Source organism: Nerophis lumbriciformis, linkage group LG06, assembly GCF_033978685.3.
Source record: "Nerophis lumbriciformis linkage group LG06, RoL_Nlum_v2.1, whole genome shotgun sequence".
NCBI classification, from domain to species: Eukaryota; Metazoa; Chordata; class Actinopteri; order Syngnathiformes; family Syngnathidae; genus Nerophis; species Nerophis lumbriciformis.
The window spans coordinates 20,789,724-20,809,538 of NC_084553.2; the positions used below are offsets into that span (position 1 = coordinate 20,789,724).

At 38.3% G+C, this 19,815-nt stretch overlaps 1 protein-coding gene across 2 annotated transcripts in view; it reads left to right on the forward strand.

Moving 5' to 3' along the window:
• The window catches only part of LOC133608566 (para-nitrobenzyl esterase), a 55,770-nt gene extending 37,142 nt beyond the window's left edge, over positions 1-18,628 (forward strand). For both annotated transcript variants that reach the window (XM_061963877.2, XM_061963876.2), the window contains exon 10: positions 14,165-18,628. In XM_061963877.2, the coding sequence (XP_061819861.1) occupies positions 14,165-14,307 (143 nt within the window). In that variant the 3' untranslated portion in view covers positions 14,308-18,628. The remainder of the gene's footprint in view (positions 1-14,164) is intronic.
• The last annotated feature ends 1,187 nt before the right edge of the window (positions 18,629-19,815 follow it).

The following is a 19,815-nucleotide window of genomic DNA, read 5'->3' on the forward strand; positions in this document are numbered from 1 at the left end:
ACGGCATTTTGCCTCGTTTAGTAGTCAAAGCTTACGTTTAGGCCTCTTGTCCACACGCAGACGCATACTTTTGTCTTTAAAAAGGCAGACTTACAAACGTTGGCCCAAGTGTTGAGATCCAAAACTCGCTTAGCGTATGGCGTGTACACGGCACAAACTGAGACTTGTGATGACGTCACGGTTGTGCGCTGTCATTTCCAAACTCAATAACACTGCCTTGCTGGCTTTAAACACACTATACGATGACTTTAGTGTATGTTTGAACGTAAACATGCTGCTCTTTTCACTCAACATTAATAAAAAAAGACACATCAAAATGGGCTTTGTGCAAATGACAGCCAGCTGTTTTGGATATGATCGCTGACAGACCTTCACCTGATGGAACAACTTTGACAAGCAAGACTTTTTGCTCTGTATCATAAGAAAGATGCAACATTATCTTATGTTTTTTGTCCTTGTTTAACGACAAATCTTGTAGTTAACTTACGTGTCTTGCTTCCACGAGCCGGGCGCGACCCTGCTCGCGCGTAAAAAGCAACCAAGCAAATACAAACCCTGTTTCCATATGAGTTGGGAAATTGTGTTAAAAACGGAATACAATGATTTGCAAATCCTTTTCAACCCATATTCAATTGAATGAACTACAAAGACAAGACATTTGATGTTCAAACTCATAAACTTTTTTTTTTTTTTGCAAATAATAATTAACAGAATTTCATGGCTGCAACACGTGCCAAAGTAGTTGGGAAAGGGCATGTTCACCATTGTGTTACATGGCCTTTCCTTTTAACAACACTCAGTAAACGTTTGGGAACTGAGGAGACACATTTTTTAAGCTTCTCAGGTGGAATTCTTTCCCATTCTTGCTTGATGTACAGCTTAAGTTGTTCAAAAGTCCGGGGGTCTACCTTGTGGTATTTTAGGCTTCATAATGCACATGTTCAATGGGAGACAGGTCTGGACTACAGGCAGGCCAGTCTTGTACCCGCACTCTTTTACTATGAAGCCACGTTGATGTAACACGTGGCTTGGCATTGTCTTGCTGAAATAAGCAGGGGTGTCCATGGTAACATTGCTTGGATGGCAACATATGTTGCTCCAAAACCTGTATGTACCATTCAGCATTAATGGCGCCTTCACAGATGTGTAAGTTACCCATGTCTTGGGCACTAATACACCCCCATACCATCACAGATGCTGGCTTTTCAACTTTGCGCCTATAACAATCCGGATGGTTCTTTTCCTCTTTGGTCCGGAGGACACGACGTCCACAGTTTCCAAAAACAATTTGAAATCTGGACTCGTCAGACCACAGAACACTTTTCCACTTTGTATCAGTCCATCTTAGATGAGCTCAGGCCCAGCGAAGGCGACAGCGTTTCTGGGTGTTGTTGATAAACGGTTTTCGCCTTGCATAGAGTTTTAACTTGCACTTACAGATGTAGCGACCAACTGTAGTTACTGACAGTGGGTTTCTGAAGTGTTCCTGAGCCCATGTGGTGATATCCTTTACACACTGATGTCGCTTGTTGATGCAGTACAGCCTGAGGGATCGAAGGTCACGGGCTTAGCTGCTTACGTGCAGTGATTTCTCTAGATTCTCTGAACCCTTTGATGATATTACGGACCGTAGATGGTGAAATCCCTAAATTCCTTGCAATAGCTGGTTGAGAAAGGTTTTTCTTAAACTGTTCAACAATTTGCTCACGCATTTGTTGACAAAGTGGTGACCCTCGCCCCATCTTTGTTTGTGAATGACTGAGCATTTCATGGAATCTACTTTTATACCCAATCATGGCACCCACCTGTTCCCAATTTGCCTGTTCACCTGTGGGATGTTTCAAATAAGTGTTTGATGAGCATTCCTCAACTTTATCAGTATTTATTGCCACCTTTCCCAACTTCTTTGTCACGTGTTGCTGGCATCAAATTCTAAAGTTAATGATTATTTGCAAAAAAAAAAAATGTTTCAGTTTGAACATCAAATATCTTGTCTTTGTAGCATATTCAACTGAATATGGGTTGAACATTATTTGCAAATCATTGTATTCCGTTTATATTTACATCTAACACAAATTCCCAACTCATATGGAAACGGGGTTTGTAAAAAAAACATAATGTAGCCTCCTCCTTGTAGTTTGTACTGATGTTAAAGACAATATACACTTCATTACACATGTACCATATCACTATATCCATGATTAAATGCTTTATAATTCCATAAGAGTTTTGCAGCGGCACACACACGTCTGTGCACTTTATATGGGCACTTAAATATACAAAATGGTTTCCTTGGCTCGTTAGTGCGTGCTGATTTTAGAAATAATGTACACTTCACTGCACATGTAATACATCACCATGTTGCTGAACATGTTATAATTCTATGAGTGTAGGGTTTCAGCAGCAAAGGCGTGCATTCACTCTTTAATAATGTTCCCAGGATTCTGTGTACGTGCAGGCAGGTTTTAAAGATAATGTACATGTCATTTTACATCTAAAGTATATCAAAATAAACATTATATGAGGTGTAATGCTGCACCAAGTCAGCTATTGCTGCTTTTTTCAGGCTTCTGATTGGACAAAATGTGCATGACAGCAGGTGTATGCGTTTGTGTGTAGACATAGACCCCCAGGGATCAATAAAGTACTTTCTATTCTATTCCATTCTATTTTAAAACTACACTTGTGTGGATGGAGATTGATTTAACCCCAAATGTGTTTTTGAAACTCTCCGTGTTTGTGTGGACATGGCCTTAAAGGCACTACCTAATCCACTTTATATGTTTGATATAATGGAGACTGTTCTTATTGTTTTATTTTTGATACTAAGAATATCGTTTTATTTTAACTTTCTCAGGGAATATTAATTTTGAACTAATTTTATATATATGTGTTTTCATCTCAAACATGTTATGATGGCAAAATGAACATTGATTACTATTTTGCATGCAAAGAATGCAATGAACTCTATTGCATTCTTAAAATTTTAAACTGTTGTCGTCATTATTAAGTGGTTTGTCTTTTTATATTGTTTATGTTGGCAGGTTGAAAACAGCTCAGCGGATTTGCGTGGAGAAACCACCATTTAAACACCGTATAATAATCATCAAAAACGCACTTTGTTTATGCGGTCACACCACACAGCACATAGGGCTGTGAGCGCACCTGTTTTTATTAGCACACACAAATTGGCATGATCAACCACGAACGCATTTCAGCTGTGCGTGTCAGCCTTCAATAACGAAAACAGGCGTTTAGGAAATAAAAGACAATTAGGCCAAACGCAATAATTGAGGGCACATCTTTACATGTATAATTAAACCTTACTTAAACAAAAATATTGCTGCACCAAACAATAATATAAATCCATTTAATAAAGTCAAAATACAATAAGGCAACAAGAGAAGTATCCCACACTTCTCCTTTGTAAAGTAAATTTGTACAGCCGATATGGGCATCTACATCAACAATATGATTTGCCTGAAAAGCTGCAAAGGACCAAAAAATTAAATATTATTATGATTTTTTTTTAAAGCACAAATATGATTTATTCGATTACTCGGTGCACGGTGGAAGAGGGGTTAGTGCGTCTGCCTCACAATACGAAGGTCCTGAGCAGTCCTGGGTTCAATCCCGGGCTCGGGATCTTTCTGTGTGGAGTTTGCATGATCTCCCCGTGACTGCGTGGGTTCCCTCCGGGTACTCCGGCTTCCTCCCACCTCCAAAAACATGCACCTGGGGATAGGTTGATTGGCAACACTAAATTGGCCCTAGTGTGTGAGTGTGAGTGTGAATGTTGTCTGTCTTTCTGTGTTGGCCCTGTGATGAGGTGGCGACTTGTCCAGGGTGTACCCCGCCTTCCGCCCGATTGTAGCTGAGATAGGCTCCAGCGCCCCCCCGCCACCCCGAAGGGATTAAGCGGTAGAAAATGGATGGATGGATGGATACTCGATTAATCGATCTGGATATTCGATAGAATACTCGATTACTAAAATATTCGATAGCTGCAGCTCTTTAAGAAAACAATTATATAAGTTTATCCTAAAAAAGACTAAACAAATAATACCAACACCTGAAACTTCATCTATCAACAACACCATGCATTATTGCAGAAACCTTTGATATTAGTGGCTGCAATACACGGTGTAAAAAAAACATTTTGGGAAGCTAAATAAGTGGCCCTGGGCTGCATTATACAGGTGGCCGTTATAGATAAAGTTTATAATACTACTTTTCTGTGTAGTGGAAATGTTTGTGGCCACTATAGACAAACAGCCGCTAACATAGGTTTGAGTGTATGTGTGTGTGTGTGTGTGTGTGTGTGTGTGTGTGTATTAGGGCTGCATCTAACGATTATTTAGATAGTCGATTACTCAACGATTATCTTAACGATTAGTCTGATAATAAAGCGTACACATTTAATGGCTCTAATTTTTCCATCAATTTATAAATGCAGCTTAAGTTATTTTCAGGCATGTGCTTATGAACAACAAAGATGACTAATTCATTTATAAATATGTATTTATACTGTAACTGTGCTGCTCATTCAGCTGTTACAAAAATGTAAATGACTTAAAATGTTGTCCATTTAAAAGAAAGGAACGGCAAAGTGTTAAAAAAAATAAAAACATAACCTTGTGTATGTATTTAAAAAACCCAGTTTAAATATCAGCAATGAAAACAAACAACAAAAGACAAAATCTAACTTTTTACCTAGCGATCAAGGCATAAGCTAACAATCTTACCAAAGTTGAGACCGCATTCTCCCTCCAAATGTCTGACATCATGTCTCCGCTTTAAATGCGCGTTTATCACAGATGTACTGCCATAAAAACAAGGTTTTCTTTGCAAAATGAGCAAGGTATTCATGTTTTTAACAAGAATAAGAGGAAATATCCTCAAACTTATCCCTAGCAATGTTTTGGCGAGTGACCCACTTCTGCCCGGAAAAACATGAGTGATGACGTCACGACTATTGTCGACAAATATAATTGTCAGCGGAAAATTTTACTGTCAACATTTGTCGACAGTGTCAACTAATAGTTGCAGCCCTAATTTATATAAGGGATGAACAATTTAAACAAATTTAAGAATTTTGCACAGTGGAAGAGGGGTTAGTGCGTCTGCCTCACAATACGAAGGTCCTGAGTAGTCTTGGGTTCAATCCTGGGCTCGGGATCTTTCTGTGTGGAGTTTGCATGTTTTCCCCGTGACTGCGTGGGTTCCCTCCGGGTACTCCGGCTTCCTCCCACCTCTAAAGACATGCACCTGGGGATAGGTTGATTGGCAACACTAAATTGGCCCTAGTGTGTGAATGTGAGTGTGAATGTTGTCTGTCTATCTGTGTTGGCCCTGCAATGAGGTGGCGACTTGTCCAGGGTGTACCCCGCCTTCCGCCCGATTGTAGCTGAGATAGGCTCCAGCGCCCCCCACAACCCCAAATGGAATAAGCGGTAGAAAATGGATGGATGGATCGTTAAGAATTTTGCAAGATGGCACCTGATGGCCATGAGCACTTTTTGTCTATATAGATAAAATTAGTGTTCATATATGAGATCTAGTCGTACACATAGAACTGCACAATTATGGCCAAAATAATAATTGTGATTATATTATGTTAGGTAAATTAGTGTTGGGGTGGGTTGTGAACGCGACACCATCATCAGGTTTACCCTAGATTGACACCGTCTATGTCGTGCCAGGAACTTAAGGGTTCCAGGTTCAATCCCCGCTTCCGTCATCTTCGTCACTGCCGTTGTGCTACCTGCTCCCAGTGCCACTCACACTGGTTTAAATGTAACTTAGATATTGGGTTTCACTATGTAAAGCGCTTTAAATCACTAGAAAAAAAAACGCTATATAAATATACTTAACTTCACTTCATCACATATATGACATGATAATTTTGATTTGCAATGATGCAAATATTTTCTTTAAAAAGGCAACAAATGTTTTGTGTTAATTACAAAATATTAGTGATATTAGTTATTAATAATACCATTAATAATATTAATTAAAAAAAATTCTTACATCATCAGAATCATCTTTAACACAATGAATTTGACTTGGTAGACTGTGCTGTCTTTGGTCAATGCTTTTTCCATTGTTGCTGCTTATTGTAAAAGGTAACAGAGGCTACACTAGATTCCTCCCTCTGTTGCAATTTAGCGAATGAGGTGTTTTGTTAATATTCTTCACAATGAAGTCACTGTAAAACTAACCACACTAAAGAAAGTACATTATATATACACATGAAGTGCACATACAGTCATGGTCAAAAGTTTACATACACTGGTAATGAACATAATGTCATGGCTGTCTTGAGTTTCCTATAATTTCTACAATTCTTATTTTTTTGTGTTAGGGTGACTGGAGCAAAAACATTCATGTAGTTTGGTTCTTTTATGAATTTATTATGGGTCTACTGAAAATGTGACCAAATCTGCTGGGTCAAAAGTATACATACAGCAATGTTAATATTTGGTTACATGTCCTTTGTCAAGTTTCACTGCAATAAGGCGCTTTTCTTTTGGTAGCCATCCACAAGCTTCTGGCAAGCTTCTGGTTGAATTTTTTACCACTTCTCTTGACAAAATTGGTGCAGTTCAGCTAAATTTGTTGGTTTTCTGACATGGACTTGTTTCTTCAGCATTGTCCACATGTTCTCAATGGGGTTTAAGTCAAGACTTTGGGAAGGCCATTCTAAAACATTAATTCTAGCCTGATTTAGCCATTCCTTTACCACTTTTGACGTATGTTTGGGGTCATTGTCCTGTTGGAACACCCAACTGTGCCCAAGACCCAACCTCCGGGCTGATGATTTTAGGTTGTCCTGAAGAATTTGGAGGTAATCCTCCTTTTTCATTGTCCCATTTACTCTCTGTAAAGCACCAGTTCCATTGGCAGCAAAACAGGCCCAGAGCATATTACTACCACCACCATGCTTGACGGTAGGATTGGTGTTTCTGGGATTAAAGGCCTCACCTTTTCTCCTCTAAATATATTGCTGGGTATTGTGGCCAAACAGCTCATTTTTTGTTTCATCTGACAATGGAACTTTCCCTCAGAAGGTCTTATCTTTGTCCATGTGATCAGCAGAAAACTTTAGACGAGCCTTAAGGTGTCGCTTCTGGAGCAAGGGCTTCCTTCTTGCATGGTAGCCTCTCAGTCCATGGCGATGCAAAACACACTTGACTGTGGACACTGACACCTGTGTTCCAGCAGCTTTCAATTCATTGCAGACCTGCTTTTTGGTGGTTCTCAGTTGACTCTTGATCATCCTGACCAATTTTCTCTCAGCAGCAGGTGATAGCTTGCGTTTTCTTCCTGATCGTGGCAGTGACAAAACTGTGCCATGCACTTTACACTTACGAACAATTGTCTGCACAGTTGCTCTTGGGACCTTAAGCTGCTTTGAAATGGCTACAAGTGACTTTCTTAGTTTTTTCAGATCTGTGCTGAGTTCCTTTGACTTTCCCATTGTCGCGTTTGTAACCGAGTGTAATGACTGCATCAAATGAGCCCTATTTAAATGGTCTCAGAGAAGTCAACAGGTGTCGTCAATCATAATCACTCACATGACGTTAAGAGGCCATGCCATGAAGCTAATTTGATTTGATTGTAACTTTTCTACATCACCAACATTGATAATGTACAGTATGTTGCTGTATGATTTAGATTTGGTCACATTTTCAGTAGACCCATAATACATTCATAAAAGAACCAAACTTTATGAATGTTTTTTGTGACAAACAAGTATGTGCTCCAATCACTCTATCACAAAAAAATAAGAGTTGTAGAAATTATTGGAAACTCAAGACAGCCATGACATTATGTCCTTCACAAGTGTACTGTATGTAAACTTTTGACCACGACTATCATGTAGGAATCACGTTAGATTAATAACATAATCTGGAATAAACTGAAAAAAGCAATACAATTACGCAGGATGAAGGTTGAGCTCTAATGCCGCTAGCTTAATGCTAACGTACAATAGACTACCTCTTAGACAAGCCAAGTCAAATTAGCCCTGGTCAATCACAGGGACACATAACAATCCTTCACACTAGCATTCATATCTCTGAAAAATGTACAGTCTCCAATGATATATATGTTCTTCGGCAGAGTTTTATTAACTGGCAAAACACACAGAGAGCAAGTGCATACAAAGAATGAAAATGATAAACAGTACAACAGTGCCATCTATTGGAAAAACTACTGCATTACAACACTCCCACTTAGTTTTTTCAATGACAAAATCCCTTTAAATAATATTACAGAGCCGTGCTCTTCTTTACAATAATATGTCAAACAACAAAATATTTTTTGTTTTTTTACATTGTTTTCACAGGAACTCTTTTAGTTTGTTTACAATAATTTTACTTAAACTCTTTCACACGTTTTTGAATTTTTTTTATTTTTTTTAACTTGCTTTGATCAGGCAGCGTTCAGCGTACACCTGTCAAGCACAACTAACCACTTTGTCTAAATAGGGAAAAGTCCAATCTCACCCTTGAGATATTCAAATTTCTGTCTAGGCAGTGGTTTGGTAAAGATATCCGCTTTCATGTCATTTGTTGGACAATATTGCAGTTCTATTTGTCTATTCAGCACACATTCACGGATGTAGTGATAGCGAATGTCTATGTGTTTGGTCCTGGAGTGGTTCACAGGATTCTTCGCGATTGCGATGGCTCCTTGGTTGTCTTCCAGGATCACTGTGGACATAGTTTTCATTCCGAGATCACTCAGTAATCTTTTCAGCCAGATTCCTTCTTGAGCTGCTTGACTGAGTGCGATGTACTCCGCTTCTGCTGTTGAAAGTGCAACTGTTGCTTGTTTCTTGCTGAGCCAGCTCACTGCTCCTCCACTCAGTAGAAAAACGTTGCCTGTTGTTGAGCGTCGGTCATCCTGATCTCCAGCCCAGTCAGCATCTGAGAATCCAATCGAGGCTCCAGAGTCTGGCTGCTCATACTTGAGAGCAAAGTTCACTGTCCCTTTCAAGTATCGAAGTATCCTCTTCACAGCGGTCAGATGTGCAACATCTGGATTTGCGTTGAACTTTGACACAGCACTCACTGCTTGAGCTATGTCTGGTCGTGTGGCCATTGCAGCATACAGTAGACTTCCCACCATTGACTGATAGGTATGCTGGTCCACTTGCTTACTGACACCATCGCTCTTTCTCAATTTGACATTGGCATCAGCGGGAGTTGTCACAGGATTTGCATTATCCATTCCATATTTCTGAAGTATGGCTTCAATGTAATGCTTCTGATGAAGAATTACACGATTCTTCTCTTTATCTTGGATCACAGAGATGCCCAGGATATAGGACAGCTCTCCCATGTCTTTCATCTTGTTGCGCTCCTTGAGAGCCACTTTGAGTTTGTTCATGCTCTCAGTTGACTCTGTTATCACAATCAAATCATCGACGTAAACTGCAAGTATCTCAAGCTCTTTTCTTGATCTCACGAACACACAGGGGTCTGATGTGCTCTGCTTGAATCCGATTTCCATCATGAACTCAGTGAAAGCCTTGCTCCAGCAGCGAGGAGACTGCCATAGATTGATTTTTTTAGTTTGCATACCAGGTGTTCCTGCCCTGGTTTGATGTAGCCCTCTGGCTGCTCCATGTAGATTTCTTCTTCCAGGTGCCCATTAAGGAATGCAGTTACAACATCCATCTGGTGTACATGTAAATTGTTTTGAATGGCAAAGGACAATAATGTACGAATAGAGCTGAAACGTACCACAGGTGAAAATGTTTCATCATAGTCAGCACCATACAACTGTGAGTAGCCCTTGGCAACAAGCCTGCACTTGTATCTCTCCACTCTTCCATCACTATGATGCTTGACTCTAAACACCCATCTCGATCCTACTGCCTTTCTTTCTCTTGGTAAATTCACCAAGTCCCACGTCTCATTTTCAAGCAGTGAGTCATATTCCAAGTCAGCCGCCTCCTGCCAATCTTTTGCATTAGGACTCACCAATGCTTCTTTTAGTGTGATTGGCTCTGTCACACGAAACATATTGGCATGATGATCAACAGTCACTATATCGACAAACTCATCATATCCAAATCTCCTTGGAGCATTTCTGATTCTTCCACTTGTTCTGACAGTGCTGTCAACTGTGACTTCATCATGTTGTGTTTCATTCTCATCGGTTATCTCGTTCTCTGAATAGAGTACTTTCATTTCCTGCTTCCAGCTGAAGTTTGATTCATCGAAGATGAGATCACGACGGATTAGAATCCTCCTCTTCTCTTCATCATACAGGCGATATCCCTTGGCATTGTTTGCATATCCCACAAAACGAAGCTTCACAGCCTTTTTGTCCAGTTTCCTTCTTTCTTCATCTGGGATATGTGCATAAGCAATACAGCCAAACACCTTCATGTGACTCATGTCAGGTTTCTTTCCACACCATTTCTCATAGGGTGTCTCTTCCTTCAGAACAGCTGTGGGCAGCCTGTTCTGTATGTAAGCCGCGGTGGCTACAGCCTCTGCCCAGAACATCTTTGACAACTTTGCATGTGACAGCATGCTTCTAGCTGCTTCAACTAATGTCCTGTTTTTTCTTTCTGCAACACCATTTTGCTGTGGTGAGTGAGGTACAGTCATTTCATGGTGGATGCCTTGAGACTTCAAATATTCTTGAAACTCCTTTGATGTGTACTCACCACCATTATCTGTCCTCAGCCTTGTGACGCTTAGACCAGACTCATTTGAGAATGTTCTCTCAAATTCCCTGAATTTGATTAGCACCTCATTTTTCTGTTTCAAGAAGTATACCTTGCAGCATCTTGTGTAATCATCAATGAAAGTCACAAAATGTTTTGCTCCACCTATAGATTCAGTCTGCATGGGACCACAGACATCACTGTGAATCAGCTGCATCTTGCGTTTGGAACGAATTCCTCCAATCGACTTGAATGGCTTCTTAGCCAACTTGCCTTCCACACATCCTTCACAGAAGGGAATCTCTTTTTTTTCAACAAAGTTCACTCCGTTCACCAGATCTTTGAGTTCTTTAAGCTTGGTAGTGTGACCAAGGCGCTGGTGCCACAGGCTGGCCGCTACAGAAGCACTGTGACATACAGTTTTACTTCCTTTAATATCCAGCTGATATAGTCCATCAGCTCTTTGTGTTCCCATTCCTTGAAGTGTTCCACTTTTTCCACGTATGTAGCAACGAGACTTTCTGAACTGCACTGTATTCCCTTTCTTGGTAGCAGCTCCCACTGAGAATACATTCCCAGACAGCTTTGGAACATACAGCACATCATACATTGTGACATTTTTTACATCACTTAATTTGAAAGTCATTTTCAGGTTGACATTTCCAATTCCTAGGGCGTCAACCACCCTGCCGTCACCCAGTTTCACAGAATGTGATTTTGTGAACTGCTGGTATTCTTTAATAATGTCTTTATCACACGTCATGTGTTTTGATTCTCCAGAATCAATTAACCACTCAGCTTGTTGTGGTTTGTCACTGTTTGCATCCCTGATCACAAATGCACTTTCAGAGGAATCTTCTTCATCCTCACACATCATGTGCTTGGCCTTGTGGATTTTCTTTTTTGGTTTGTTTTTCAAGGTTGGACATTCGCGCTTGATATGGCCTTCTCTACCACATTTGTAACATCTCCACTTGCTTTTGTCTGCTGCTCCCACTGTCTTGGAGCTATCCTGCACATTTCCCCTAAATTGTGATGACATGGCGGATGCACCACCTGACGTAGCACCACTGGAATCATTAGCATTCACTCGCTTTTGCTCTTCATTTATTAATGCTTGCTGAACAAACTTCAGTGTCAAGTTGTCAATCTTTGTTTCTAATGCAGTGACAATTGTAGCATAACTTGGTGGCAAGCTACCCAACAATGTTACAATTTGGTCTTCCTCTTCAATTACAGATCCAATTGCTGATAGCTGATCAGTTAGCTCCTTCATTTGTTTTAAATGATCAGTTAAAGCCTCTCCTTCCTTCATTTCACATCTGAAATATCTTTTCTTCAGGAACAGTTTATTTGCCAAAGTATCCCTCTCAAAATGGGCTTTCAGCGTGGTCCACGCCTCTTTGGGAGTTTGACAGTTTGTTATCAGGTACAACTGGGGTGTACTTACATTTAACACTAACATAGAGAACGCTTTCTCTCTCCGTCTTGTGAATTCCGCCTGTGCTGCTGCGTTAGCATCTGCGGCTAGCGTCTCCGTCTCCATTAGCATGCCCCATAGTCCTTTAGCCTTTAGCAAGTGTTCCATCTGAAACTTCCATGTTGCCCAGTTCTCTGGTCCGCTCAGTCTGTCAATAAACATTTTATCCTCCATTGTGAGTTCCCACAATACCGTTTATCTTCACACAAAGTCCGTGCACAACAGCTTTTTAGCTACAATCTGGGCCCATAACCTGTTCTTCGGCAGAGTTTTATTAACTGGCAAAACACACAGAGAGCAAGTGCATACAAAGTGGAATGAAAATGATAAACAGTACAACAGTGCCATCTATTGGAAAAACTACTGCATTACAACAATATACACATATATATATATATATATATATATATATATATATATATATATATATATATATATATATCATACATATTAATGGAATGTGGGAGGAAACTGGAGTGAGAAAACCCAAACACGCACAGGCACAAATGCACACTACACACAGCAATGTCCAAACTGTGGTTCGAAGTTGCACACGGTATAAAGTTGTCGGTAGTAATGTCAAAAGATTTATGGTAGTTTACACAGGCTTGAAATACATACATTAAATGGTAAATGGGTTGTACTTGTATAGCGGGTTTCTACCTCCAAGGTACTCAAAGCGCTTTGACACTATTTCCACATTCACCCATTCACACACGCATTCACACACTGATGGCGGGAGCTGCCATGCAAGGTGCTAACCACGACCCATCAGGAGCAAGGGTGAAGTGTCTTGCTCAAGGACACAACAGACTTGACGAGGTTGGTAGAAGGTGGGGATTGAACCAGGAACCCTCAGGTTGCTGGCACGGCCACTCTCCCAACTGCGCCACACCGTCCCCATAATTAACCTAAAATACCTTTTCCTTCACCTTTCTCTCCTTACATTTGCTGGGTGTCAACTCCGTTTAGGTGCGTGACCAGCTGACAAGCGTCTCACAGGCAATCAAGATGCACGTTTGTTTTTTCAAAATAAAGCAATGAGGAATGTTTTTAATGATATTTGAGCTGTTTTTCAAACTTATTATAGCCAATAGTACATCAATAATAGACTATATACGGTACATCCATTCATAGAATATATCACTTAAATTTGTTTAGGTGTTAAAAAAGTGTTTTCATGTTAAAAAAAAAAAAACTTATTTTGAAGGTTTGGCAGCATTAATCTGGCTGTGGCGTTGTGCCACGCTCATTTACATGTAGGGCAAACCCTGATCATGTAATTTGTAAGGTGTAATAAAAAGGCTATAGATAAACCTTATCCATATATTTAAAGACACATATTTGTGTTTTTGTTCATTAATAGTATTAATGTGTCATCTTTTTTTTCCATTACATAATTCCTGTATCTCTATTTTTACATTTTGATAGAGGGAGCTATTTTTTTGAGTTATGCACATTTTGTCTACATTGACATGTACTAATGTATGTACATGCTGTATCGGGACAGATCTATTAAGAGTTTGAGCAGGAATTGTCGGATAGTAATTAACTATACAACATAAAACATTAACAAGCTATGTCACGTGAGTGATTTTTTTTAAGTATTAACTTTGTGATATGAAAAACCCACAAGTAATGTAAAAAACAGAGTGTTTACTTTTTGATATATATATAAAACACAAAACAGTTTGGTTAATGAAGATAATGTCAAATAAACAAGCTTTGTTCTTCTCCAACAACACCATGTGGTTAAGTGCAACAGTTTGGCCAAAAAAATAAACCAACTTCCTGAAAAAAAACCAAGCGACACCATGTTGGCATGTGCTGCTTCATAAAAAAATGCAACCATTTGTCTAATCCAATAATTATCAACATAACTAATGGACAGATTTGGATAAAATCATCAGAAAATGTCCGAAATATGTCCTGGAACAAGTGCAACAAATTTCACTGGTGTGGATTGAGAATAAAATGAGAATGTCTCCCTCTTGCAGGTAAAATGGAAGACTCATGGCCAGATTATCCAGCAGCCACAGCACTCTTGTCCAGCAGCCTCGTTGTTGCCAACAACTATTCGGCTGCTCGTTGTCAGTTATGGAAGGACAATGGTCTGTATAAGTACGCCTGGATAAACTGATGACAGCAACCGTCATCTGACACCTTGTGGCTTTAAAAGGGAAAGGTTTAAATTTTAACAACCAATCTTGTTGTTTAAGGGCGTATTCACAATCAGTTGATCGATTCCCCCTCCCTTGAGGTCCCCTGCTGGCTTTTGTTCATTGATCATTTGTGTTATAACCCGTTTACTTGTCCCATTACTTATATTCATTTATTTTTTTCTGCAGTTTTTCTGACTCGGAAGATTTTTTACTTAAGTATTAGGGGTGTCCACTGAGGGTGGCATATTGAAAAACTAAAGAATGCACAGGGCCACTTTACATGATTTTTACATGAAATATGCTAAAACCAATGCAGTGCTCATCAGTATATGCTAAATGATTTGAGGAAAAAAAAAACATTATCTTAGCTTCTGTGTTATTGGTGACAAAGCAAATAGATGTTATATCTGAAATAATTCCTTAATAACTAATTAATTGGATTTTTAGAGCAGGTCGTGGTCCAATAAAAAACTTTGGACACCCCTGTCCAAGATCAAAGTTACTTGCATCCTGCCATGATGAGCATGTGTACAGATGTCCTGTCGAGCCGACACTTGTGGCAAGTTTTTCTCACTCGCCTTTTGTTAAAGTTTTTTTGAAGGGGGTGTGTACATTTTTTAATAACGTGCTTGCAAGATTTGAGTTAGTTAGAGTTCGAAAAAATATTACTTAACATAATAATAATAATAATAGTAAACAAAATTAATGAGAAACAACAAATCCAAGGAGGTTCCTTTTGTGACTTGACGTGTATACCTGTGTTGGATTGATTTTAGCATGTATAATAAATAGAAATATGATTTGTGGCCCCACACTAGAGGTGTCCTGATCCAATATCAGCACAAAAACAACTATGGGATTGCAAATACATCAATTATCAATTTAAATACAGCATAAATCTATTCTAGATTATTCATAAAAAAATAAGTTAGTAATTTTTTATACCTGCCATTAATCTCTGAGTAATTTCACTTGATCAAGCCTTTTCTAACAAGCCACACTACAAAATATTACAAGTATATAAGTAAGCATTATTGCTGATAGCGTATCAGATCAGTAGTGGTATCAGCCAATATTCAATGCGGCAATATTAGCATTGTGTCAGATGAAAAAGTTGTATCGATACACCCCTTCCCCGCATCAATTTTTCTGTGTGACCCCATTGTGTAAAAGACTTGAACCTCCCCGGCTTTAAAGAAAACACTTGTGAAAGTAAACACAGACACAATACATCGGCTTATGAAATACTGTACCTGCTGACATGTAAAACAGTGGATGAGCTAAAAATGCTGACACATGCACTTTACGTTGGAAAATGGTGAAGTGAAAGCCCTATTTTTTGTGAACGTTTTATTTTCACTTGGACAAATAAATACTCATTATTTTTGGTAGCTAGCAGAATACTCGTAGCATTACACTGCATCGAGTGAAAACCATATGATAAATGATGGTTTGTAGCCACTATTTCATTTGATTGGATCATGAAGGTGTACTGAGCTACACACAGCTAAGTGTGAAGCTTCTGGGATGAGAATCAGCACGTCGAAATCTAAGGCCATAGTTTGCAGCTAGAAAAGGGCGGATTGCACCCTTTGGGTTGGCGGGAGTTCAAGTATCTCGGGATCTTGTTGAATGAGGGAATGTCGGAGCAGGCGGATGGACGCAGTGTCTGCAAAAATGCAGGAACTGTATCGGTATTGTTCAACATTTTGAAGTGTCTTCAACTGTTGATTCGCTTATTTCTACTCTGCCTGTGCTCATGAAACCTCTAAGACACTTTTCACTAACTTTTTACTTTTTTCATCTAATCTAATCTACACTAAGGAAATAAATATTTGATCTCCTGATTACCGACAAAGTTTACTCTTACAAATATATGAATACCACATCTTTTTTGGGTTAGCTTTATTGTTCCAAGTAATGGATTTAAAAAAAAAAAAAAAGTTTATTAATTAATTTGTATTGGATTGCAGTAAATAAGTATTTGATCCCAATACAAAAAGTAGTTTTTAGTTGGTGTAAATTAATTGCTGTCAACGACAGAGATCCGTCCGACTGTATTGTAGTTGTAGAAGTGTATTGTAGTTTTTTTTATAGATGCAGTATTGCTTTGCAGTGTTTTTGTAGTTGAAGTAGTGTATTGTAGTCTTTATAATAGATGCAGTAGTGGTTTGTAGTTTTTTGTAGTTGTAGTAGTGCATTGTAGTTTTTTTTTATAGTTGTAGTGGTGTATTGTAGTTTTTTTAGAATTGGTCTGTTCTTTTCTCTCGTCCATGGTGGTGAAGCGTTTTGAATGAAGTGTTGCTGTGACAGGTGTATTTTGTACACACAACGGGTGGAGATGAGGAGTACTTCCTTAATTTGTGTGTTTTGTGAACACTCAGTGGGTCTGTGCCTGCTGGTCGGTAGTAATTTGATACTTATTTCCTTATTTCACTCAAATGTAATATGTATTTCAATCAAACACTAATTATTTTATAAACTATTTTTTTAATTACCAACCGGCATGGCTCGTTTGGTAGAGCGGTCGTGCCAGCAACTTGAGAGTTCCAGGTTTAAATCCTCGCTTCCGCCATCCTAGTCTCTGCTGTTTTGTCCTTGGGCAAGATACTTTACCTACCTTCTCCCAGTGCCACCCACACTGGTTTCAATGAAGCGCTATATAAATATAATTCACTCTACTTCACTTCACTAAAATAAATCTACCATAAAAATTATATATCTTTGTAAACTTACAAAATCAGTAGGGCTGCAAATACTTTGTTTCCTCACTATGCTGTATTATTTTGTGTAATTACAATGAACATTGAAGTGTTGGGACTAGGAGTGGAATGAAGCTTGCGTTCCTTTGTATAATGTATAATATAATTTTATAATATAATGCTATAATTGGAGAAGTCAGTTTTGTTTTCTAGAAAGAAAGAAATGTGATTTTTGTAATACACAATGTGCTATGTATGCCTTTTTATTGTTTTGAAACATATGCCTGTGTTACTTTGAAGTAGGGATAGGGATTGTGTTGCCAACTACCTGAAAAATAAGGAACACCGCGCAGGGCCGGTTAACCCACTTTTTTGTTTTTTGCCGTTTTTATTTGACTGAAAGGCGTTTTATAATATTTTCAAAGGTCCAAATGGAAGCAACCGGGCTTTTTTTGTTGAAGATGTTTCATCGATTCAACCTTTGTGGATTATATGACCTGGACACCAACAAACACAAACGTGTTTTTATACTATTTGGCACCAACCAGAATTGAATTAGATGTGCAGGTTTTGGAGTAAAAATGAATATGTGGGAAACAAATTGTTCAATAATCCATTTTATGATCTCTGTAATTTACAATTTTCCATACGAACAAAGTGAGTATGCCTAATAGAAAGCACTCAAAGTACGGCTCCATGTTTCAAAATGTGCTAGCTTGATGCCATATAAATCCTACCAATTAGCATTAGCAATTTTACATGGCAATTTTAACCCCTCCAAATTTGGTAATGAAAACTACAACTAAGATGCAGGTTACAATGAACCAGCTGGTGTGTAATAAGTACAATACTTAGAGTATAAATACTTTGTAGGACTCAAAAAAGACAAGACTGGCACATTCAACTTATTGGCAAGACTACTTCCTGACTAGGCAACACACCGTAGTCCATACACTACTGCCATCGTTCGTCTTGGAATTGCAACTGCTTGCAAAGTCTACTAGATAATACACAGAAAAGTACCAAAATTTGGTACCGTTTATTACTGGTATCTATTTACAGGTACGGGTAATCGGTACCATATTGGTTAAAATGTGAAAGGTACCCATCCCTACTTTGAATGACTTACTTTTACATTTTTATTTGCTGTTCATCTTTCTTATGTGCACATTTTGTAAAAGTGTTGTTGGTGGTATTGTATCCAGTTAATCTAGTTTATTATATTCACAAGTCAATTCAGGCAACTAAAACATGCAGGGGATGGAGTTGAAGACGTCCAAATGTAAACAGATGTTTGTTAAGGATATAATTGTTGCTGAGTTGACATTTATTGCTGAATCTGAAAGATGTGTTCTGATATGGGGATTATAAAAATGCAGGTTTTGTGTTTTTTATGTTTGCTCTTTTTAGGGAAATAAGTGAGCCACTAGATCACTAACTCTGTGCACTGACTACTAATCATACTAATTGGCTTCAGCCATCATTTTATCATTGCACTTTGTGTTCAACCAATGTTTTTGTTTCACATTGCATTTAAAAATCAAATGTGTCTTTTAAGCTGTTATTGCCATATTAAACTTTCACATTATGTGGTGTACTTTTTCATTGTTTATAATTTAATATTGTAGTATTTATAATATTGAACAGGTATACATTTGATTCATAGGCTGGTTCATTGAAGAGATATTTGGGTCTTTGTAGTATTATGTATTGCTATAATGATGGTCGATATACCACATAGAACATGGGTTCTTAACCTTTTTGAGCTCAGGACTTAACATTTCCACTACAGAAGGCCCAAGGGCCCAATTAAATATCAACATTGAATTTGTAAGTTTCCTCTTGATTTTAATCGTATTCCATAATCATATCTAAACTAATTACAGTTTACAATCTTTTCAAATTATATGAACCATGTGTTAATCTTAAAGATTATTATATATTTAAGACAAAAACCTTGAGTATAGGTCAGGCTGATTAGAAACTTAAATATTAGCCAAATATACCGCATAAAAAGGGACTTATAAATAACTGACGAAAAATACATTTACATACAATTATTTTGAACCAAAATAAATAAACACAATTAATAATGGATATGTTTCTTAACTAAACTGCCAATAAAATGTAATTGCAAAATGAAAATATAACTTCACCAAGTTAGTCATAATTTTTTGCGCTGAATAAACTTCTTTATGACTTTAGCTCCAAACTTCTGTTTGTTTGAGATTGTCATTAGTACTGTCACAAGTAGTGGACAAGCGTATTACAAGTGAGTACCGCTGCAGCCCATACAAACCACAACTGGGAAACGGTTATTTTTTGGTGGCCCCTAGGGGGCGCTTGTTGCCCAATAATGGGCCCTGGCCTTATGCTTAAATAGCACTGCCGTAGAATGCATTTAAAATACTACTAAACAATGTGAACAATGTTTAGTATAAATATATAAACATGTGTTATGTGTTACATTGTTCATGCTAATTGTTTTCTTTTTTTAACTGTCGTTTTTGGAGTACATTTTGTAGACATTTATTACTATTGTGACAAATACAGACTTTTCATTTTAAGTCTATTAAAAGATCCAACCTATTTTCAATTAATTCATGAAACAACCATAGTAAGAACATATTTCCTGTAAGGCAGTAGTGTGTATGAGAGGATTTCACTTAAAACGGAAGACATTTGACTAGGGACTTTCCGGTTCCAGTCAACAAAAAGACAGCCGAATTGTTCGCAAATTTGAATCCCTGCCTAAAGTTGATTCCCTTCGTGGGAGCGTGCACC